We start from the raw sequence: 23244 nt of genomic DNA, 5'->3' as shown, positions 1-23244 counted from the left end.
ATTTTATATAGGGGAGTGTATGTAGGGATGGGCGCCTTTTTGCCAGCGTTTGAATAGGGTTGGCACAACAGTGATAGTTCGCCCCGGGCGCCGGAATAGGTTGCTACACCTCTGCTTCCTGCTAGGGCGCCGCCCTGGCGAAATCTTTCCGGCGGGGTGGGCGTGCGGACACTGTTAAAAGTATATTTTTTTCTATATAAATTCCGTTTCGTTCGGGGGTGGGGGGGGGTCGATAGACTTTCTTCGGGGGGTGGGGGGGGGGATCTACATGGACTACCTACAGGTCCCAACTCGCGACGAGGTACACATTTGTATTAAAACACACATCTAAGACTCAGTGTTTCTTCCAGACTTTTTTCTCCCCGTGGCGGTAGACTTTCTTCGGGGGGGGGGGGGGGCGGTAGACTTTCTTCGGGGGGGGGGGGGGGCGGTAGACTTTCTTCGGGGGGGGGGGGGGCGGACACTGTTAAAAGTATATATTTTCTATATAAATTATATAAATTTCATTTCGTTCGGGGGGGGGGGGGGGCGGTAAAAATTTTTCGGGGGAGATGCCTGGAAGAAACTCTGTCTAAGACATTTTCCATTTAGGTGGGTTTTGCAGTACAGTGGTTTCTTAAGTCGTGGACAAATGATTGCGCTTATCTCTATTGAGTAGCTATGTATTCTGTCCTATATTAGACACATTTGTAAATATCTGTCACAATATGGGCATAGAGATGATATAACGATAGCTTATCTTTGCGGACGACGCTAAACTTTGGCATCGACACCACCGCTTACAAGTTCAAATTCGGTCCTTCAGAAATGTTTGAAGTCTCTAGATTAAAACTACTTTTCTCTTTTATGTGCCTACTGACCACATCACAGTCATGCATTTGTTCTGAAAGTCTAAAAACAGAGGCACAAATATATCGTCTAGACTTGTGAGGTCTACAGATTAGGTATTTTGGCAGTTATCTAAGCCTTTGCCTGTTCTGACTCAAAGCCTTATTCTTTCTCTATCGACGCCTTGCGTAACATGGGATTGGGTTTTTAAGGCGGCATAAAGCTTTATGTTCTTCCTTTTTGAGTACACTAGATTAAAAACTAACGTTTTCAGATGCCTAAAGATGTTTAACCACTAATTAATCAGAATAATGGGTCAAGATTTCAATTCTTGGTTTTGGGACACGTTAGTTGCCGGGGTTGAGCTAATGTCGATAGCATAAGGACTGTACCTTGATGCGGGCGTTTTATTTGTTGCCCATCGTAATAATTGAATGGTTGATGGGGCTTCTTCAAGGGTTTGATTTGCCGTAATGTTAATGATATCATGCATGTGAGGCTTTTCTAAGAAGAAAATGCGTTAAAACACTTTTTAGTTATGCTTTTTTAAAAATAGGCCTATATTTTACGACAACATAATCGTAATGAACAATAAAATGAATTTAAACAACTTTAGAATACACCTGTTTCGGCTAACATGAATGTTATTCTTCAAACTAGTAATGTTAAACGTGTCTTTTTCGCATTTTCGACTTATAAGCAATACAGTAAATTCCGATAACTTCCATATGCGTACAAGCAATGGCGTAGGCGAGGAGGGGTTTAATAGTGATTTAATAATGATACTTTCTTAACCCTCTACTGGACATCATGTTTGGTACCTTGCCCCCGGCAACTGGGTGGATTTGGATTACACCCAAGTTTTACTTCATAGTAAATGACTTCAGTTTTAATTATTGGAGTTGGTAGCAACATTGACACAGTTGAAGGTATTCAGAACAAGGTGGCCAGGAGAAATCACATTAATTAGTATAAAATTTACCATTACTAACAATAGGCCTTACTTAATTGTTTAATGTTGCTGGATATTAAGCCTGGTAGGTATTTATGTTTATTAATTTGTACAGAAACAAAAAAAGGATTCCCAAACAAAGTTTTATTTTTCAGAAATAAAGAAAATGATACAAATCAATAAAGAACAGTTTTCAAAAGAATTTGTATAAAAGTAATTATTATAAAATAGGAATATAGCATTGCATAGATAAAAATAAAATACTTGACACAAACAATATGAGGAATATTTTTTATCAGAGAGGAGAAAAATATATGATGTAGTTTGAAAATAATAATGTACAGAATGTAGCTTTTGCAGATTAAAATGAAAATTCTCATGCCTATATAATTTATTGAGTAAATGAAGCAAGGCCCAAAACACTAGGCTAAATACTATGCATGGGACAGGCATTGAAAGCTACAAATTGCATAAAGTGAAGGTTACCCTATTTATTGGCTATATCCACAGTAAAGATTTATGGCTTCATTACCTGCTTGTAAAATTGTTAAGGAAAAAGTGAAGTATTGTTAACAGCACATGTTGTCATTTTTTGTGTTCTCGACACATGTTGCCATTTTGTGTGTTCTGGGAACATGTTGCCATTTTGTGTGTTCTGGGCACATAATGACATTTTGTGTGTTCTGGGAACATGTTGCCATTTTGTGAGTTCATGGAACATGTTGACATTGTTTGGCTGTGTTCTGGGAACATGTTGCCATTATTTGGCTGTGTTCTGGGAACATGTTGCCATTTTGTGAGTTCATGGAACATGTTGACATTTTGTGTGTTCTGGGAACATGTTGAAATTATGTGGCTGTGTTCTGGGAACATGTTTGTTTCATTTTTAAATATTATAATAAAACATTTTTAGAAATTCTATATTAGGAATTGTGTATATATATAAATTTATATATTTAATAAGACAATTGGATGAATTATAATAAACAGCAAAAATGATTCAAATAAGTTTAGAAGTATTTGGCTTGATGTCCCAACAGTGAACTGTATTCCGAGCTTGTTTCCCTAGTGATAACCCATCTTTTTTGTGCCACCCTTCCAATCAAATATCCAGCTTTTTCTTGGCCTGTATCATATTGCTGGTTATAGACTTGCTTGATTTGTGTATCACAATATGATTTTGAATGTTCTTCTGTAAATGAAATAAAGACAAAATATTTTGAAATATTCTTTTGTGGAACTAGCAAGAGAAATACATTACAAATTTATATTACTATCTCTACTATTTCTTTACTATAACTAATTACTTTGAAAAGATAAAGCACTGAACATGATGAATAACAAGAAACAAACATTATCAGCAAATATTATAGATTTAAAATTGTGTTCATTCATATTGAAGATTAATGAAGTAGACTATCAATATTTACCCTCTTGATAGCTGATACTTTGATTTGATGTCTTTACTTTAAGCTTACACATCAGTCTCTGTGTGGTAAAATATGAAATAATATGCTTCAATAAAACTGTTTCAGTATATTAATTATATTAGATAAGTACATAGTTTTGAGCTCTATAACAATATGTGTTTCAATTATCATTCAAATATAATACCCTCTATGTTGTACAACTCACTGATTTATTAGAATTTAAGAAAAGACAATAATTAATAAAATATTTTGGATTAAAATCCATTATATTTATTTTAACATATAATGCTATCTCTTGCTATAATAATTACTTTAAAAAATGGGTTATGCCTATAGTACAGTTACCTGAGGATGAAACTAGGCACAGTGTATAGTCCACGGAGACTGATTAATATCCCTTGTAATTGAACATCAGTTGTAGTTATGAAATCTGGATGACCAAACACACACTCATAGTCCTGAAAAGCAATTTACACATAGATTAGCAAGAATATCTCACAAATTATTAAATTAAAGCTAACCCCTATTTAGTGCAATCCATCAAAGTAGTAGCATTTTTGTTAAGTTGTAGACAAAATACAAAGTAATGTTTGTTCTGTGATTTACATACTTTTATAAAATAGCAATATATATATATATATATATATATATATATATATATATATATATATATATATATATATATATATATATATATATATATATATATATATATATTCATTGTAAATTTTAGTTATGTCTTGCTATTAAATTTATTTACTCGACTGATCTAAACTCACTTTATTTAAACATAATATAGTGGATAAGTATAGTGATTTTATTATTCAGCAATAAATAGCAGGCCTAAAAATTTTTAAATAGTAACGTTTGCGAATGAACACATTAAATTCTATGTATTTCCATTTCTATGTCTTTCCCAACTTGATGCATATTACTAACCAAGCATTAAACTATAGTCCTAAACCTGACTCTAATTATCATTTATCGGACAACCTGAACCTTTGCGATACCATGCTATAATATATTATTTTAAAAAAGAGCTTACCACTAATTACTAAAATCAATTGTTTTTAGTATTAACTGAGCCGCATACTATTTGCTCCTATTGTCATCACCAGAAATCCAGTATGTTGGCAAAGATTAGTCTCTAAGTTCCCTGCAACCTCCTTCCTCTTGAGTGCGGAAAACACTGAAATTATTAATCATTATTTCATTATGCCTAATAGTTTAAAGGTAGTATTAAAGTAGTACTAAATAGTATGAGTCTTAGTTACTATAGGTCTAATGATAATTATTATTGTGTATGCTTACATGCTTTAAGTTTTATGCACAATATTGGTATATAATATAAAGTCTATAGTATATAGCCTAAGCTATAGAGTATATAGGCCTATAAGCCTAAATATAACAGCAGCTTGAATAATGCTCATTAGCATGCATTCACTATAAACTATAAAGATAAACAAATATTTCAATTTAATTTAATTATAACTAATAATAGTAAATAGGCTTTTTTCTTGTGGTAACAAATTTAAAGTATAGGGCAGTACAGTTATAGTATAGGCCTACTAGATTCTATATTTAAGTATGTGGGCTTTTCATTCCAATGCACCACAATAGATACCACACATGATCAAGCTTGACCTCTGATCTAAAGATTTAATAATTGGGCCTAACAAACAGTGAAACTACAATAAAAATCATGTAAATTACTAATTTAACCTTCTTACCTCCGCTTCTCTAGATCTAGATGGCAGATGGGTTTTCTTTTTATGCAGCCGTATGATTAGATTCTAGAATCTAGACTATATTCTAATAAACATGAAATAACTACTAACCAGAACACTAGATCTAAATTTCTATATTCTAAGAAATATGTATTAAACCTATAGGCCTAATATTTATTTTAAATTCCTATGCGATGTGTCGTGAACTGTAGGTTTCATGTTATTTTTGTAATGGCGGAAATCAGTTTAAAATTTCGTTTCCTTCCTTTTGTTATTCTATTTATAGATTCAAAAGTCGGAGCAATTATCATTGAGTTTGTCGGCTGATCCACACAGGAAGTGACCGTATATCTATTAGTTACTCAGTGATCCGATCATTGACAGATACAGAGATAGCCATTCGCATGGGGTGCTCTCTCTCTCTCTCTCTCTCTCTGTCTCTCTCTGCAACGGTTACGAACTACTTCATTTCTAAAGCCCAATTAACCCCTTCCTCGCATACACATCGTCACAAAAAGTCTGAAGCTAACCCCACTTATTCCCACGCACCCCACTTATTCCCACACACCCTACTTATTCCCACACACCCCACTTATTCCCACACACCCCATTTATTCCCATACACCCCACTTATTCCCACACACCCCACTTATTCCCACACACCCGACTTATTCCCACACACCCACTTATTCCCACACACCCCACTTATTCCCACACACCCGACTTATTCACCCACTCTAGATTATGACGTCATTGCCCCTCTCCCCCCACACCCATACGTGAGACAAAAATCTGGCCAAGAAAACAGTGCAACGATAGAGTGCACAAAACAAAACAAGGACCAGATTTAGCATGAGCTGTTCTACAGCTAATCGTGGACTCGCTGGATCGGCCGGCAGGAAGGAAATATTAATGGTGTGTGGTCAACATTACAGGTTTTTATTGCATTGTGACAGAGACCATAATTTACTTCTTAATTAGTCGGGTCATAATTAGTCGGGTCCAATAAATGGCAGCACGCGGGAGGAAGGGATCAGCCCGCCCCGGGGCGTGTTGATACAAGTGGAGCAGACGATTTAGGTCCTTGTTTGATCACGTGACAGCTGGGACACGTCAGCCATCTTCTGTTAATCCTTCATTAACCCGGGACCAAATTACAATCGATTACATAAATATATAAATGTATATTTATATGTTTGTATATAAATAAGCGCATAAATGTACACACACACACACACACACACACACACACATATATATATATATATATATATATATATATATATATATATATATATATATATATATATATATATATATATATATATATATACACACACATATATATAAGTGTGTATGTGCATATTTAAACTTTGAAAATGAAGTGTGTGAAAAAAAAAGTAAAAAAACTAATTACAATTTAATTTGGTTTTAATTTGATGGTTGAATTTGATAAAGTACATTGAAGTGTCGTCATTAAGAAATGTTTATTATGATGACAAAATCATTGAACTAAAGTAGAAATGGACGAGATATTTTTGGAACCGTCAGCGGCTAATCTGGACATCAGCAACAGTTTAAATGGCACTTAAGTTAGATGTGTCTTCAGGGGGGGGAGGGGGTCAACACAGAGTGTGGCCAAAAATGTCGGTCAAAGTTTGGGCCAACAAAGTGTGGACCAACACTTTCAAAGTGTGGGCCAACAAAGTGTGGGCCAACAAAGTGTGGGCCAACAAAGTGTGGACCAACACTTTCAAGTGTGGGCCAACAAAGTGTGGACCAACAAAGTGTGGACCAACACTTTCAAAGTGTGGGCAAACAAAGTGTGGGCCAACAAAGTGTGGCCCAGCAAAGTGTTGACCAACAAAGTGTGGGCCAACAAAGTGTGGACCAACACTTTCAAAGTGTGGGCAAACAAAGTGTGGGCCAACAAAGTGTGGCCCAGCAAAGTGTTGACCAACAAAGTGTGGGCCAACAAAGTGTGGACCAACACTTTTAAAGTGTGGGCCAACAAAGTGTGGGCCAACAAAGTGTGGCCCAGCAAAGTGTTTACCAACAAAGTGTGGGCCAACAAAGTGTGGACCAACACTTTCAAAGTGTGGGCCAACAAAGTGTGGGCCAACAAAGTGTGGGCCAACAAAGGGTGGGCCAACAAAGTGTGGGCCAACAAAGTGTGGGCCAACATTTCTAATGATAAGTCGGATTGTTGTGACAGGTCGGATAACTGGGCAGCTAGTGTTCAGTGAGTTGTGTACAATTGCCTGTGCTGTACAAATGTACACACTTCTCTCAAGACGATGTACACACTGTCTACAAGGGTCCTCACTCGTACGAGTCAACAAAATAAAGTACATCAAAAAGACATTGAGTTCGCTCCCCTGTGATTTATTAATTAATGTGTCATTAATCAGGAAGCGGCTATTTATTAAGCGTGGGATAAAAACAAATAGTTCATTAATGACTGAGAGGCACTATGTTATAAAGCGGAGTAATTTTATCCAGTCCGAGTTTCCGCTGGGATTTTTGAAAGGTGAAAACAGGCGCAGTGAGTTGGTTTAATGTGCTGTTAGATACATTAGCTGTTTTTGTTATTGAATAATGTTGGTGTCATGAAAGTAGCATTAGTTTTATTCTATACGAATTTAAATTTGTTTGACGCCATTGTACGTTTATTTTTTTATTATGTGGTTTATAAAGCATAGTCACAGAGCAATTTATAAGATTAGTTAATATTTTAATTTACGCTCGGATTAAAATAATTTCAAGGCGCTTTATTAAATGTGTTATATTTTTCGCGTGGGCACAGCTAGCCCTGCGATATTTTTTTATTAGTTAAAATATTTTTTGTAGGAAGAGGGAGTGGGTTTAACTTGAGCTTTGTTTAAGGTTAAACTGGATATCATCTTCCCGATGAAACAACAGCCACATCCAAGTCCAATGGACCTATTTTCTTACAACACAAAATTAAATCCTCGTCTTAGTTTACCCGTCTCACATAAAAAATTTTTTTTCCAAAGACAAAGCTTCGCCTACTCTGGTGCTAAGATGTGAAACAATCTTCCTAATTTAAAAAAAAATCTGTAACTGAAATTACATACTTTTTTAAAAATTAAAAATAAAACCGATTTAGTGACCTTATAAACTGAACCATCACAAATTTCCTTATTCATCTATTCTATTCTCATTCTATTCCATTATGCATTATATCTATGTAATGTTATTTCTTTTTTTCTACATTTTAAATGCTATTTTACTTCCAGTCTTTCATTTTTAATTGCTATTTCATTAAAATGTTGTTAATATTTTTTTTTTATAACGGCCAATATCAAAGAAAGCCTCTGTGCTTACTGTTGTTACCGTAATAATACATAATTTAGTATACATAATAATAATATTATTAATAATAATAATAATTTAGAAGAATATTATTATTATTAACATCTGCTTATGCCCACCTGACATCTACCTATACCCACCTGACATATAACTTCACCCACCTGACATCCAGCTACACCCCCCTGACATGTACCTATACCCTCATGACATCCGACTATCTGACATGTACTCACGCAGGATCAAACCCCCGGCTGTGAGTTACTCGACCCACTCACGCGGTGTCCCCACTGTCGTGGTGTTCATGTCACCCACCCATCGTATACCAGTCAAGCCACGCCCGTATCAGCCCATAAGACTCTACGGAGGTCCCAGTTTCTATACACACAGCCATAGGCGTCGCCACTAATTTCTAAACACATTAAACAGGGCACCCCTAGCAGAACATGGCACACAACGATAAACTTGGCTATACTGAATAACAGGCTAATAAATGTTTAAAACGGTCAAGATCAACGTGAAAACAAAAGAAAATCAGTGCTAGGAAAATGATGTTTGTTAAAAGATTCTCGATGTTTTTTTACGATACTAGCTACTGTAGACCAAATGAACAATATTTGATGTGTTAATATTTTTAGCTGATTTAGCTTGTTCATTAAGTACCCAAACTACCCTCCCTCTAGCACATCATTTCATTGAACTTCACGTAAACGTCATCTTGATGCATCTAGTGTAGTGAAATACGTTTTGAGATGTTACTCATCTGATGACTCATCTAAATTGTTACTTACTGGGTACCACGTCTGTACTCGGTTATAAATATTTATAATCCTGACATTACGTAACATTCATTACTGAATGTCTGTGTGGTCAGTAAACAAATGTCACTGGGCCATACGTGACTCTCCAAACGAATTCAGTGGTTTTATTTAAGTTGACTAGGGAATAATTTATTTTTAAAAAGAAAGTTTTGTTTCAAGTATTTCGCGTAACAGCTCGCTAATTAATGTAATGAATGTACATTTATAACTTCTAAAGCACCTAGCTCATTAATGTAATCAATGTACACTTATAACTTCTAAAGCCTCTCGCTAATTAATGTAATGAAAGTACATTTGAAGGGCTCAGTGGAAAAAGTACTTAAGTTACTTTTTTTCAAAAATGAGTTAAGACCGGTATATTATTTGATCACCTATCCTTAACCATCCCTGTAAATTTGGCCCATGGAAAAAGTACCGAAGTAGCTTAATTCGAATACTTTGCATCAGCTGTTTTGGTATTTCAGCTTCAATTTAAAAACTTTGCACTCATTTTTCTCAAAACTCTCAAAATACACTTAAGTACTTTTTCCACTGAGCCCTTCATTTATAACTTGTAAAAAAACGCGTTAATTAATGTAACCATTTTGCGTTTATAACTTCTAAAGCATCTCGCTAATTAATGTACTCAATGTACACTTATAACTTGTAAATCAGCTCGCTAATGATCTAAACTGAAATCTTGTGTAACCTGTTGACTGGAGCCTGCAGACTTCTGACAGGCACCCTCCCAGTGCCCCCACCTCTGACACTCAGCTAATGTTGATCCCCTGTTGCTGCCTGTTGATTCACAGATCGAAACCTAATAACTGCCATACTTGTAGCCGGTTCTTCCACAAGGCGTTCATGTGTCCCCAGCTACTGGTGGACAAACATCTTCACGATTCTTTTTGTGTCAACATGGTCAACTGTTTGATTTCATTCAGAAAACTCATGTCTTTTATTTTATTTTTGACAATTTTATCTGGCAAATAAAGATTTGATTTAATATTTTAAAAACGTGGACGTGTGAAAAAGATGAATCGAATCAAAAATATTTTAAAATTTTGTTAAAGATTAGTAGTTTAACAGATTCGAAAATTAATAAAGGAAGATTAGTTTTCAATAATCACACAAGGTAAACGCTCTGCTTAAATATTAACATTAGTTTGTATAGCTATAAGCTTTTATTTTGTTCACTAAGTCTGGAATTTTTTTGTTTGTGGGTTGTGGCAAATATTGTCACTCAATTTTAACCCCTTCTAGTGCAGCAGACCAAACTTTCCAGATAAGTTCTTCTTCAAATGAAAATGCAAGGATATCTAATTTTTTTATGGAATTTAATATACTTTTAGTCATTAAAATATATTTAATCTTAAAAATGTCTAAATTTAGTAACAAAAGCAGAGATAACAATGGAATTTATATCAAGCAAGTTTGTTGTATTTTATTATTTTCAGCGTATTTAAAAGCTTATTATTATAAAGATTTTAAAAAAATATTTTTCAATACATTATATCAAGTTAATAATAATGTGTAGTGAGTCTACTAACCGACTTACAAGTTCTTCGAGTCACTATGCTGTGGTTTGCGTTTTGTTTTTTTACAAGCCGTGTTAAAAAATAACCCGCGACAATTTAAAACCATGCAGAAAATATTTTTAAAATTACGTAACTAACTTGTTGACACGGACAGCAGTAAAGATTTAGACACTTTATTGTGTTGACGTCACTGCAGTTAACTATGAGACAACATTATCTGACGTCACTACAGTTAACTATGAGACAACATTCACTAACTGACGTCACTGCAGTTAACTATGAGACAACATTATCCCCCTAAGGCCCGTCCCCACAATAACAACTTAGCCAGCTCCTCCCCAGGGAGTGGGCATTATTTCATGTCATCCATCGTTGCTAACCGTTCTAGTTATGGGCAAGGTTCTATACCAACAAAACACAAAGACAACCTGATTTATTATCTTTTCCTTTCAGCTAAAGTTCGCAATGCATTTAATTAGTCTGTGTACTGATTTACTTACTTAATCTATTTGATTAGTAATGAAATAAGTTTGTCTGCCTTTATTAATTCATTTAATGGACTGCTTTTTTCTGTGAATAATTTATTTTCATCAGCATTTTTGTTTTATTAGTAGAGTATAAAAATTATCTTGCTTTCAATACAAAAATGCCATTAGTGTCAAGAGTTTATGATAGATGTATGTGTCACTCATCAATTCAGTGTTAGAGTCTTACAACACAATTGTTCTATTACAACACAATTGTTCTATTACAACACAATTGTTCTATTACAACACAATTGTTCTATTATATTACAACACAATTGTTTGTTCTATTACAACACAATTGTTCAATTACAACACAATTGTTCTATTACAATACAATTGTTCTAGTACACCACAATTGTTCTATTACAATACAATTGTTCTAGTACACCACAATTGTTCTAATAGACCACAATTGTTCTATTTCAGTAAGAAGATGATGAGGTGGACGCTTGTTGTATTGGTGGCCTCTTGCTGGACGCTGTCACATCAGATGACAGATGAGGTAAGTTTGCCATCAGATGAGGTAAATTTGCCATCAGATGAGGTAAGTTTGCCATCAGATGACAGATGAGGTAAGTTTGCCATCAGATGACAGATGAGGTAAGTTTGCCATCAGATGACAGATGAGGTAAGTTTGCCATCAGATGACAGATGAGGTAAGTTTGCCATCAGATGAGGTAAGTTTGCCATCAGATGACAGATGAGGTAAGTTTGTCATCAGATGACAGATGACGTAAGTTTGCCATCAGATGAGGTAAGTTTGCCATCAGATGACAGATGAGGTAAGTTTGCCATCAGATGACAGATGAGGTAAGTTTGCCATCAGATGACAGATGAGGTAAGTTTGTCATCAGATGACAGATGACGTAAGTTTGCCATCAGATGAGGTAAGTTTGCCATCAGATGACAGATGAGGTAAACGTTTGCCATCAGATGAGGTAAGTTTGCCATCAGATGACAGATGAGGTAAGTTTGTCATCAGATGACAGATGACGTAAGTTTGCCATCAGATGAGGTAAGTTTGCCATCAGATGACAGATGAGGTAAGTTTGCCATCAGATGACAGATGAGGTAAGTTTGCCATCAGATGACAGATGAGGTAAGTTTGCCATCAGATGACAGATGAGGTAAGTTTGCCATCAGATGACAGATGAGGTAAGTTTGCCATCAGATGAGGTAAGTTTGCCATCAGATGACAGATGAGGTAAGTTTGTCATCAGATGAGGTAAGTTTGCCATCAGATGACAGATGAGGTAAGTTTGCCATCAGATGACAGATGAGGTAAGTTTGCAATCAGATGACAGATGAGGTAAGTTTGCCATCAGATGACAGATGAGGTAAGTTTGCCATCAGATGACAGATGAGGTAAGTTTGCCATCAGATGACAGATGAGGTAAGTTTAACATCAGATGACAGATGAGGTAAGTTTGCCATCAGATGACAGATGAGGTAAGTTTGCCATCAGATGACAGATGAGGTAAGTTTGCCATCAGATGACAGATGAGGTAAATTTGCCATCAGATGACAGATGAGGTAAGTTTGCCATCAGATGACAGATGAGGTAAGTTTGCCATCAGATGACAGATGAGGTAAGTTTGTCATTAGATGAGGTAAGTTTGCCATCAGATGACAGATGAGGTAAGTTTGCCATCAGATGAGGTAAATTTGCCATCAGATGAGGTAAGTTTGCCATCAGATGACAGATGAGGTAAGTTTGCCATCAGATGACAGATGAGGTAAGTTTGTCATCAGATGAGGTAAGTTTGCCATCAGATGACAGATGAGGTAAGTTTGCCATGGAAGGTTATGGGATGGAATGGGATCGATAACACGACACCAGGTCACGTGATGTCGAATGCTGCTTGATAACAATCTCCGTTCTCTCACAGCACTATCACAACAAACCTCAACTCTAGGAGCTTATAGCTCTATCACAACAAACCTCAGCTCTAGGAGCTTATAGCGCTATCACAACAAACCTCAACTCTAGGAGCTTATAGCTCTATCACAACAAACCTCAACTCTAGGAGCTTATAGCGCTATCACAACAAACCTCAACTCTAGGAGCTTATAGCTCTATCACAACAAACCTCAACTCTAGGAGCTTATAGCGCTATCACAACAAACCTCAACTCTAGGAGCTTATATAGCTATCACAACAAACCTCAACTCTAGGAGCTTATATAGCTATCACAACAAACCTCAACTCTAGGAGCTTATTGCGCTGTCACAACAAACCTCAACTCTAGGAGCTTATAGCGCTATCACAACAAACCTCAACTCTAGGAGCTTACAGCTCTTCTTTTTACATTACTTTCAGTATTATATTATGTACACAAACATAGGCCTACATGTGCATACATATAAAGATATCTGTAGATCTATATGTATGTATTTGTTAGGGTAATAGGCTTTTATTACTATGTCTTTTATTTTAACACACACACACACACACAGACATATATATATATATATATATGTATATATATATATATATATATATATATATATATATATATATATATATATATATATATAATATTTATTATTGAAATATAATTATTTTTTTTGTTACTTGTTGATAGGCCGACATATTTTATTTTATTTTTGTTTAGACAAAAAAAAAAGAACTAACGCAAAATGATATTAAAATATGTTCAAATTTATTTAAATTTAAGTTAATGTTTAAAAATAATTTTTTGTTGTGCTATAAAAGTGCCCATTATTTTATCGTGCTATATAAGAGCCCATTATTTTATGCGCTGTAAAAGAAACCACTATTTTTCTTGTATAAAATAAAAGAGCCCATTATTTTATCGTGCTAAAAAGAGCCCATTATTTTATCGTGCTATAAAGAGCCAACTATTTTATCGTGCTATAAAGAGCCCATTATGTTATCGTGCTATAAAGAGCCCATTATGTTATCGTGCTATAAAGAGCCCATTATTTTATCGTGCTATAAAGAGCCCATTATTTTATCGTGCTATAAAGAGCCCATTATTGTATCGTGCTATAAAGAGCCCATTATTGTATCGTGCTATAAAGAGCCCATTATTTTATCGTGCTATAAAGAGCCCACTATTTTATCGTGCTATAAAGAGCCCATTATTTTATCGTGCTATAAAGAGCCCATTATTTTATTGTGCTATAAAGAGCCCATTATTTTATCGTGCTATAAAGAGCCCACTATTTTATCGTGCTATAAAGAGCCCATTATTTTATCGTGCTATAAAGAGCCCATTAATTTATCGTGCTATAAAGAGCCCATTATTTCTGCAGATACTGGACACAGCCGACATTGACGATCTACTGGACGAGATCAGCGAGGACGCTGAAGACTCTGAGGCCAACCTGGCTGAAGTGTGGACGGACATCCTGAACGCCTTCAAGTTTCTCGAGGAGAAGCAGATGGAGGAGGAGATGAAGCGGCTGAGGGACGTGTCCAAAAGGCTGCCGGTCAAGCACCACAACTTTGTCCGCTTCGGCAAACGGTACAACCCGACACACAGTTTCGTCCGGTTCGGCCGGTCCGGCGACGAGGCCAAAGCAACCGGCGCGAGAAAACTGGACAAGAGAAGTTTTCATTCGTTTGTCCGCTTCGGTCGCTCGGACCCAGCCCAGTCCAGCCGCGATAGCCCCGCCCGTACGAAACGTGACAGTGACGTCACGGGGATTGAAACAGACCTGGTGGAGCGCGTGAAGCCGCTGGATGACGTCACTAGTAGCGACTTCCTGTTGAAGCTGATCAGCTCGGGGAGTTTTGACCGGGATACCTCCAGCCGGCTCGTCCTGCCGGTCTTCAAGCGGCGGAACCTGGGCACCGCGCGAATCGGCCGGATGCCGGCTGTTCTATTTCTAAACCCATCAAACAAAGAACCCGCCAGTGCCCAGGGGAGGACTTCGTCGTCCTCGGAAATCACGCTGCCTCGTTATGGTTAAACGCTGCGTCCGTCCTTGACACTTCACGCAACTCCAGCCTCGTTCTGATTTAAAGAACAAGATCCCGCCGCAACTACCAAACAAAACCCACAACTACCGAACAAAGCTCTACAACAACCAACCATAACCCAACATACAGACAACGGACTGAAGCAAAATTAGATGGAAGAATCAACAACATCATGCACCAGACTTAGCAGATTACACCGCGATTTTCGTGTATTTGTTCGCATTCATATTTATAACAACAAAATAGTTCCCAGTACTTTATATTGAATTTTCTTTTTACCACCTTACCTAAATTGTCCAATTTTGGTTCTCCTATAAATTTAACATCATTAGAAACAATACATACATACATATATTTATACATACACACACACACATATATATATATATATATATATATATATGTATATATATATATATATATATATATATATGTATATATATATATATATATATATATATATATATATATATATATATATATATATATATATATATGTATATATTGTTCAGACTTGAAATCTAGCGCGTGACATATTTATGTTTAACGTTTATATGTACACTGCATATTTTGAAGTTAACATAACTTTGTTTATAAATATTTTTTTAATATACTGACTTTAGTGACTTTTTAGCGGTCGAGCAACAAGGATAAGGGGGTTTAACATTTGTGACGATGTGTGGCGTGATGGAGTAGGTGGGGGAGCTGATGTGTGACGATGTGCGGCGTGGGGTGGGGAGCTGATGTGTGACGATGGGGTTGGCTTAATACTGACACAAATATCTCCTAACTGCTGCTATTTGATGATGTTAAGAGATCTTTTTCTTACACAATCGTGGAGGGGTGGCGGGGGGGGGGGGGGGGATTGTAAACGGTTGAAAACAAGTGACGTCATTAGTGGACCTTACCTTTTGCATGTCAGAGGCAAAGTTTTATCTAAGCCAAGTAAACAAACAGTGGAGTGATCCAACACGCCCATTTCATCACCACAACTGAGACAAAGCCATAAAAGACAACCACACAAACCCAGTTTTTAAAAAACCACAGTAAATAACACACCGAGCTGAATTACACCACATTAAAATAATCTTTGTGATATTCTTTTATTTTATTTATTATTCACACTATCATTTTATTCATTTATTTGTCTTTAAAATGTTGTTGTTTCCTTTTTAAAATGTAAGTACCTTTGTAAACATTTTAACTGTGCCTTTTTATGTCAACATAATAATCACAGCGCACGATTTCCTAAATGTTAAGCACAATATACTAATAAATGGCTGATGAACTGATACATTTTGTTCAAGTCTTTCAGTTATTTTAATGACGTTTCCATGTGTAAAGTATTAGACACATGGGCGTACCGGCCATTAACCACCCACGTGATCAGGCATTGAACCTCCACCGGGTAGGTGGTTAGATCAAGTGCCAACTTTGAAACGAATCTGTCAGTTAGATCTTTTACGACTGACAGACTGTCGACAGATTGACAACAGACAGAGGAAGCAAGTTAACTAAAAGCTTGTAAAAAGGCTCGATCCAGCTGTTTTAATAAAATTCTAAACAGGGTACAGTTAGACGCCATGATAAGAAATTTACCGTAATTCAAAGTTTTCTGCATGGTGACCATCTCCCCTCTTAAAAGTCATATAGTGTACAAAAACATTAAAAGAACTATAAAGCTAGCTTTACATCTGTGTTACTTCATTTTTAGAGAAAAAGACAAATATTTTTTTTAAATTTTAATTAATGGGCAGTAACTCTATAAAACAAGTTACAATTAAAGATGACCCAGTTACTTCCCCTTGTTGTTTTTTTTTTTTTTTTTTTTGGATTGGTGTTCTTGCCTTTATTATCTATTTTTGAATGTTTAGTTTTAATGTCATTTTACTTTTAATCGAAGTTTTTTTTTTCAAGCATCAAATTTTTTCTAAATTATTTTCTAAGCGTGGTCTTCTTCTTCGTTCTTATTGTTTTGCTGTTGGAAGGGATCAAGCCTTATCTGCCCGAGGGTTTGAACTCGCGACTTGTTCAAATTTATCAACCACGAGCTTTTGTCGACTCAACCACAATTAAGGTCAACTGGTCAATTGGTTATGCGCCATTGACTCCGATTTCAGCCTGCTTTTCTTTTTGGATTTTCTCCCTTAGACTTTGTCCAACCAAGAACAAACTACAAGTCAGCAGTTGTTTGATTTGGGAGTTGTCTCTCCTAGAAGATAGTGGCTATCCCCAGCTAACGCGCCTAACTTTCCCGAGGGTTCGATCTCGTGACTTTTCGGTTTAGCAACCATGAGCTTTACCGACTCGACCACGCCGACCCCTCTATCAACATTGAATATATAAATTAAAGCCTTTTAAAAACTGCAAAAATTCAATGTCCAACCAAAATTCCCAACCTTACTTTTTAAAATGCAGACCCTCCCACCCCGTCACAAACTTCCGAACGGACCCCACCCCACCACCCCATTCCTCCGTATGAGTGTGACGTTCTTTATGGACGACCCCTAAAAGTACCGCCTTTTGAACGGGTTCAAGCTTGCACTGGCAAAAGGTGGTACATCAACACCATCATACCAGGAGGAAGGGAGCCCATCAGCTTGGTGAAACATGAGGTAGCCCATCATAGTTGTGATACAGTTATCTGGATAAATGATCTCTTGATGTGGACATCTCATCTCTAGTGATGTTAACATCTCTTCTCTAGTGATGTTGACATCTCTTCTCTAGTGACGTGGACATCTCATCTCTAGTGATGTTGACATCTCTTCTCTAGTGATGTTGACATCTATTCTCTAGTGATGTTAACATCTCTACTCTAGTGATGTTAACATCTCTTCTCTAGTGATGTTAACATCTCTTCTCTAGTGATGTTAACATCTCTTCTCTAGTGATGTTAACATCTCTTCTCTAGTGATCTTAACATCTCTTCTCTAGTGATGTTAACATCTCTTCTCTAGTGATGTTAACATCTCTTCTCTAGTGATGTTAACATCTCTTCTCTAGTGATGTTAACATCTCTTCTCTAGTGATGTTAACATCTCTTCTCTAGTGATGTTAACATCTCTTCTCTAGTGATGTTAACATCTCATCTCTAGTGATGTTAACATCTCTTCCCTAGTGATGTTAACATCTCATCTCTAGTGATGTTAACATCTCTTCTCTAGTGATGTCAACATCTCTTCTCTAGTGATGTTGACATCTCTTCTCTAGTGATGTTAACATCTCTTCTCTAGTGATGTTAACATCTCTTCTCTAGTGATGTTCCTTGTCCCACAACGACGTTGTTAAACATCAGAATCAGCCACAAGGACTTTTCACAATACCATTACAGTACAATGTGCATCTTTGTTATTTCTAGGCTTATGTATAGTCTTATATAAAGTCCTTATATAAAGTCCTACATGCTATCATCACTATATTAGATGCAACAATGTCCTATCGCTGATCAAACACAACCTAAAGTGGCTCAGTGCTTCCTATTAATAGTAGATTATTTTTGTGACCAATACTAGACAAATTTCGCAACTTTGGTCTATTTTGGGCAGCCCATGATGTATTTTTAGCAACGGACATTCCCAATTGTGTAGGAGATGCATGCGTAGGGTGGCCCATCAGAAAGCGAAAGCTTTTATTTTTTTAAGCGACTGATTCAATCGGCGTTTAGTGGAGCTCCATTCATCATGAAACCTCGCTAGGCGTGTCAATATGCTTGACGCCATTTCGTTAGATGGAGGAAATTAGCTTTTCGTTAATAGGGGGATGATAATCTCGATATGATCCACACACGGCGGCTAAGGTGAAATCACACCCCCCCCCCCCGTATCTATGTAATCAGAATACGAAGCTAGACGTGATATCACGCCCTCATGTCTGCTCGACTGGTGTAAATTTCAGCAGGACCATAGAAACGAAACGAATACAAGTAATGCAATAAATAATGTTTAGCTTGACCCGTCCTCCACCATTGCAACTCTGTAGATTAAGACTGTTCTAATCCAAAATTAAGGTTTTAATGAGTTTATTTAATTAGAAAGTACACAGTAAGCTATGCAGATCGTCACAAATTTTGGTCGACTCTTGCTTTGTAAGTTTTAATTACTATTGTGTAATGGGTTTCAAAACATCTGTATTCTTCTTTTTTTAAAGTTCAGATCAGTCAGATAGGCCTCCTACTTTTATTTTAAAAAATGTGTGTACATTTTTTTTCCAAATGTTTTTTAATTTGGTGTAGAAATACAGAATATATATTACGAGCCGACCCGCGGCGTATCATGCCGCTATTTAGTTGTTTTATTTTCTACTTTTCAGTAATTCATAATTTGTGAATTCGACAGTGCCACTGAAAATATTTGCTTTAAAACACTATCAGTAGCCAGTGAAGGACGATAACCCCCCACCCCTCCTTTCCCCTAACCCCTAACCCCCCCCCCCCCCGTGAAAAAGCCTCCTCTTAGTTACCTCCCCTAAGTTTAAATTAGTTTCAAACTAAATTATCTGCCCCTAATAGCCGTCACTAAACCCAGCTCTACGATTGTAAAACATTTAGCGTGAACCACAGCTCACCAAACCATGTGGAGATGGGGGTGTTAGGGATATGCCTAAAGAGCAAGAGAGGGGGCTGCTAGGCGCGCTTACAGCTTGGTGTTTTCTATGGTCTCCGTGAAGAGAATTATATATATATGGATTATGCTGGAATGGGTTATTTGTGATGTAAAGCTGTCAATGTGTTCATTTGCAGAAAGTAGGAGGGGGTATAATAGTATATATATGTAAATGTGTATATATATATATATATATATATATATATATATATATATATATATATATATATATATATATATATATATATATATAGATCTAGATATTATTTTTCAAATTAAATTTATGTACAGCATAATATAAGATAGCAAAATTTCTCACCAATGAACTGTATTTACACCTTTTGCAATAAACATGTTTGGAATAGGATATAGGATATAGTTTTGTTTAAATGTTGTTTTGCTTATAATAAATATAATTAAGATGTTACCTTAAGATGTTTTTGTGCAGGAAATGATGCATTAAAATACATTTGTGGACTAAGAAATAATTTCCACCAACATGTCGACTATGATTTATCTAATCAGCACCAATAACTACAGCCGCACACTGAGAACAAGTAGTCTCCCCTACAGTAAGCCTAAGGCCAAGGGGCTTAACTGTGGACTTATCTGATATTTTTGCCTCGCTCACAGCGTCATAATTTGCCATTGTCACGCAACAAAGGGCAGTAATCCAAAAAGAGTTAAATTTATTGACTGTGCAGATCCACTGAAAATGACGCAGCCATTTGTTATTGGCTCTGCCGTTTTGGGGGGGGGGGGGGGGGTGGAGACAAATAGGGCCAATAGTGGGTCAATCGGGTCACTCAAGTATCACATAGGTCAAAGGGTCATCGTTGACTACGTAGAGATCACTATGGCTACGTTCATGTCTTTACGACATGACACAACTAAAATACTACGTCTTTAAAAAACATCCCATGGGTCAAGGAGTCAGAAGACCATTGCTAGAGTCAGGGAGTCAGAACAGCATTACTAGAGTTAAGGAGTCAGAACAGCATTGCTAGAGTCAGGGAGTCAGAACAGTATTGCTAGAGTCAGGGAGTCAGAACAGCATTGCTAGAGTCAGGGAGTCAGAACAGCATTGCTAGAGTCAGGGAGTCAGATCAGCATTGCTAGAGTCAGGAGTCAGAACAGCATTGCTAGAGTCAGGGAGTCAGAACAGTATTGCTAGAGTCAGGGAGTCAGAACAGCATTGCTAGAGTCAGGGAGTCAGAACAGCATTGCTAGAGTCAGGAGTCAGAGCAGCATTGCTAGAGTCAGGGAGTCAGAACAGTATTGCTAGAGTCAGGGAGTCAGAACAGCATTGCTAGAGTCAGGGAGTCAGATCAGCATTGCTAGAGTCAGGAGTCAGAACAGCATTACTAGAGTAAGGGAGTCACTACAGACAGAAGAACACATTAGAAAATATAAACCCTGAGTCGCACATTCTTCGCTTTAAGAGGTAGTCAGTGTTTGGATTAGCTCTTAAGTCGTCTGTCCGTGAACACAAACACGACATTACCTGCCAACATTTGATCAAACATGGCGGCCTTCTCTCGATTCGTCAACACGAGAAATCTTTCAACTCGAAAATCGAACAAATATAGTACACAATTTACGCATACACACACACACACACACACACACACACATACATACATACATAAATACATATATATATATATATATGTATATATATATATATATATATATATATATATATATATATATATATATATATATATATATATATATATATATATATATATTTAATACTGTGTACGACAGATGGCACACTTTCCTAATACAGCCCTCCAGCCTATGATTTAACTTCTATAGTCGTGTTCCAGAATTTTCTTTTTATTAGCTCACCTTTCCTCTTCCCTCTTGTGCCTGTACCTTGCCTTGGTCATTCGGTATTTTATACTCCCCATGTATTCATATCTTTCTTTCTAATCATAACCGGCCCAGGAGAAGTCTCCCATTAACCAGGCAGGCCACAACATGGGATATTCCGCCGACTAACTGCCTTTTCACATCACTCTTCTCAAATTATACACACACACACTCACACACAAACATATATATATATATATATATATATATATATATATATATATATATATATATATATATATATATATATATATAAAATATACATCCTGTTGAAATTAAATAAAATTTGAATGGCTCAAAGCACCACACATTTTGTAAACAGCTGACGCTAGGAATGTCAGGATTTATCGGTCACAATACTCAGCCTTTACGTGCCGAATGGAGCACCGAGCTATTTTTATCCAGCCCAGTCGCCCAGTTTGAAAAGACCTTTGGCGCGTTCATTGTGAAATGTGTGCATGGCCCACAGACCAATGCCATTAGAATTGTTGCACCCACAAGAACGTCTTGAGCTCAATGGGATTCTTCTCCGAGACACAGGGACGATTTTAATTGTAATTTTACAAACGTCATCAAAAGTTTTACAAACCCCACGTGATCAAAAGCGTGTTATCTAAGCGGCCGAATTAAATATGAAGAAGAAAGATTTATTTTTACGAACACAGAGGCTTAAAACTAAGGCCTGTTTACGCTATATTCAGATTGCACGTTCAATTATGTCGCAATTTAGGAGCAAATATTTTCACAGAGTTTGAAAATAATTAAATATATTATTTTAATTTACTAGGTTCTCATTAATCAGCGCTGAGTGTACGAACAACTCATGATGAACAACAACAACAAGAGGTCAATAGTTGAGATCATAGGAGGTTGACTCCTTCAAGTATCATGGAGCCATCCTACTGCTTGACAAAAAAGTTAAGAAACATTTAGCGTGACAAAATAAACCTCTTGGAACAAAAGTTAAACGTATGCGAAGCATGGACACACTCAGACCTTCAGAGATGTACCCAAGCTTTCAAAATGAGATGTTTACGTAGACTTATAGGGATTTCATATACAGATCACATAACCAATGAAGAGGTCGGCGAAAAAACCCACCAATGTGATTGGTCCTTTCAAGAACTTGCTAAATATCGCCAAGGCAAACAAAAATTAAAAACAATGGTGTGGACATGTGACACGATCAATGGCCCGTAGAAGACTATTGTGTAGGGCACAGTGTCAGTGGAAAGAGGGCGGGGAGGGAAGGGGCAAAGCAAAGAGAGGTGGAAGGACATCAAGGAATGGATGTTCTGCCCGTTGCAGATTTACTAAAAGATGGTAGAGCAATATGAAAAAGGTCAACTGTGGTGCCCCAACGACCCTAGATTTTAATAACAACTTTGTGTTTCTCTCTCTTCCTCTCCTTGTCTGTCTGTTCGTGTGTATGTATATGTGATGTAGGCACTACAGTGTTCTTAGATACGAGCATATGTTAGGCGATATATCAGTAAGTGTAAACCAGGTTCAATCAATTGTTAGCTAATAAATATGATTAATCCGATAATACAACAAAATCAGCTAATGCTAATCCTACAGCAGTAAGAAAGCTAACTCTGTTTGGTCACGGAATGTCTGGGAGGTTAGTCTCCCTTTGTCCCTCTGGATTTACGTAACCTTCTTTCGTCACGTTGTT

General features: G+C 36.7%; 1 protein-coding gene and 1 long non-coding RNA gene across 3 annotated transcripts; one reads left to right on the top strand and one right to left on the bottom strand.

Annotated features, from left to right (window-relative positions):
• Positions 1-2398: 2398 nt before the first annotated feature.
• On the bottom strand, positions 2399-5322 carry LOC131937428 (uncharacterized). 2 transcript variants are annotated; one of them, XR_009386225.1, is made up of 5 exons: positions 4941-5322; positions 4256-4399; positions 3556-3668; positions 3211-3268; positions 2399-2972 (listed from the first exon to the last, which is right to left on the bottom strand). It is a non-coding gene; the product is annotated as an uncharacterized LOC131937428 (long non-coding RNA). The 2 variants fall into 2 exon arrangements; XR_009386224.1 differs by lacking the exon at positions 4941-5322 and having other exon boundaries at positions 4256-4529.
• A 4761-nt stretch (positions 5323-10083) lies between these two features.
• LOC131937457 (uncharacterized) lies at positions 10084-15416 on the top strand. Its single transcript, XM_059294912.1, has 3 exons — positions 10084-10205; positions 11562-11637; positions 14415-15416. Exons 2-3 carry the CDS (start codon positions 11569-11571, stop codon positions 15072-15074), a joined length of 729 nt encoding a protein of 242 aa, XP_059150895.1. The 5' UTR covers positions 10084-10205; positions 11562-11568; the 3' UTR covers positions 15075-15416.
• Positions 15417-23244: the final 7828 nt, after the last annotated feature.

This window comes from Physella acuta, unplaced genomic scaffold, assembly GCF_028476545.2.
Source record: "Physella acuta isolate Inbredline_101_S28 unplaced genomic scaffold, ASM2847654v3 ptg000210l, whole genome shotgun sequence".
NCBI classification, from domain to species: Eukaryota; Metazoa; Mollusca; class Gastropoda; family Physidae; genus Physella; species Physella acuta.
Note: the sequence above shows the minus strand (reverse complement) of the source record. Positions and strands in the feature narration are given on the sequence as shown.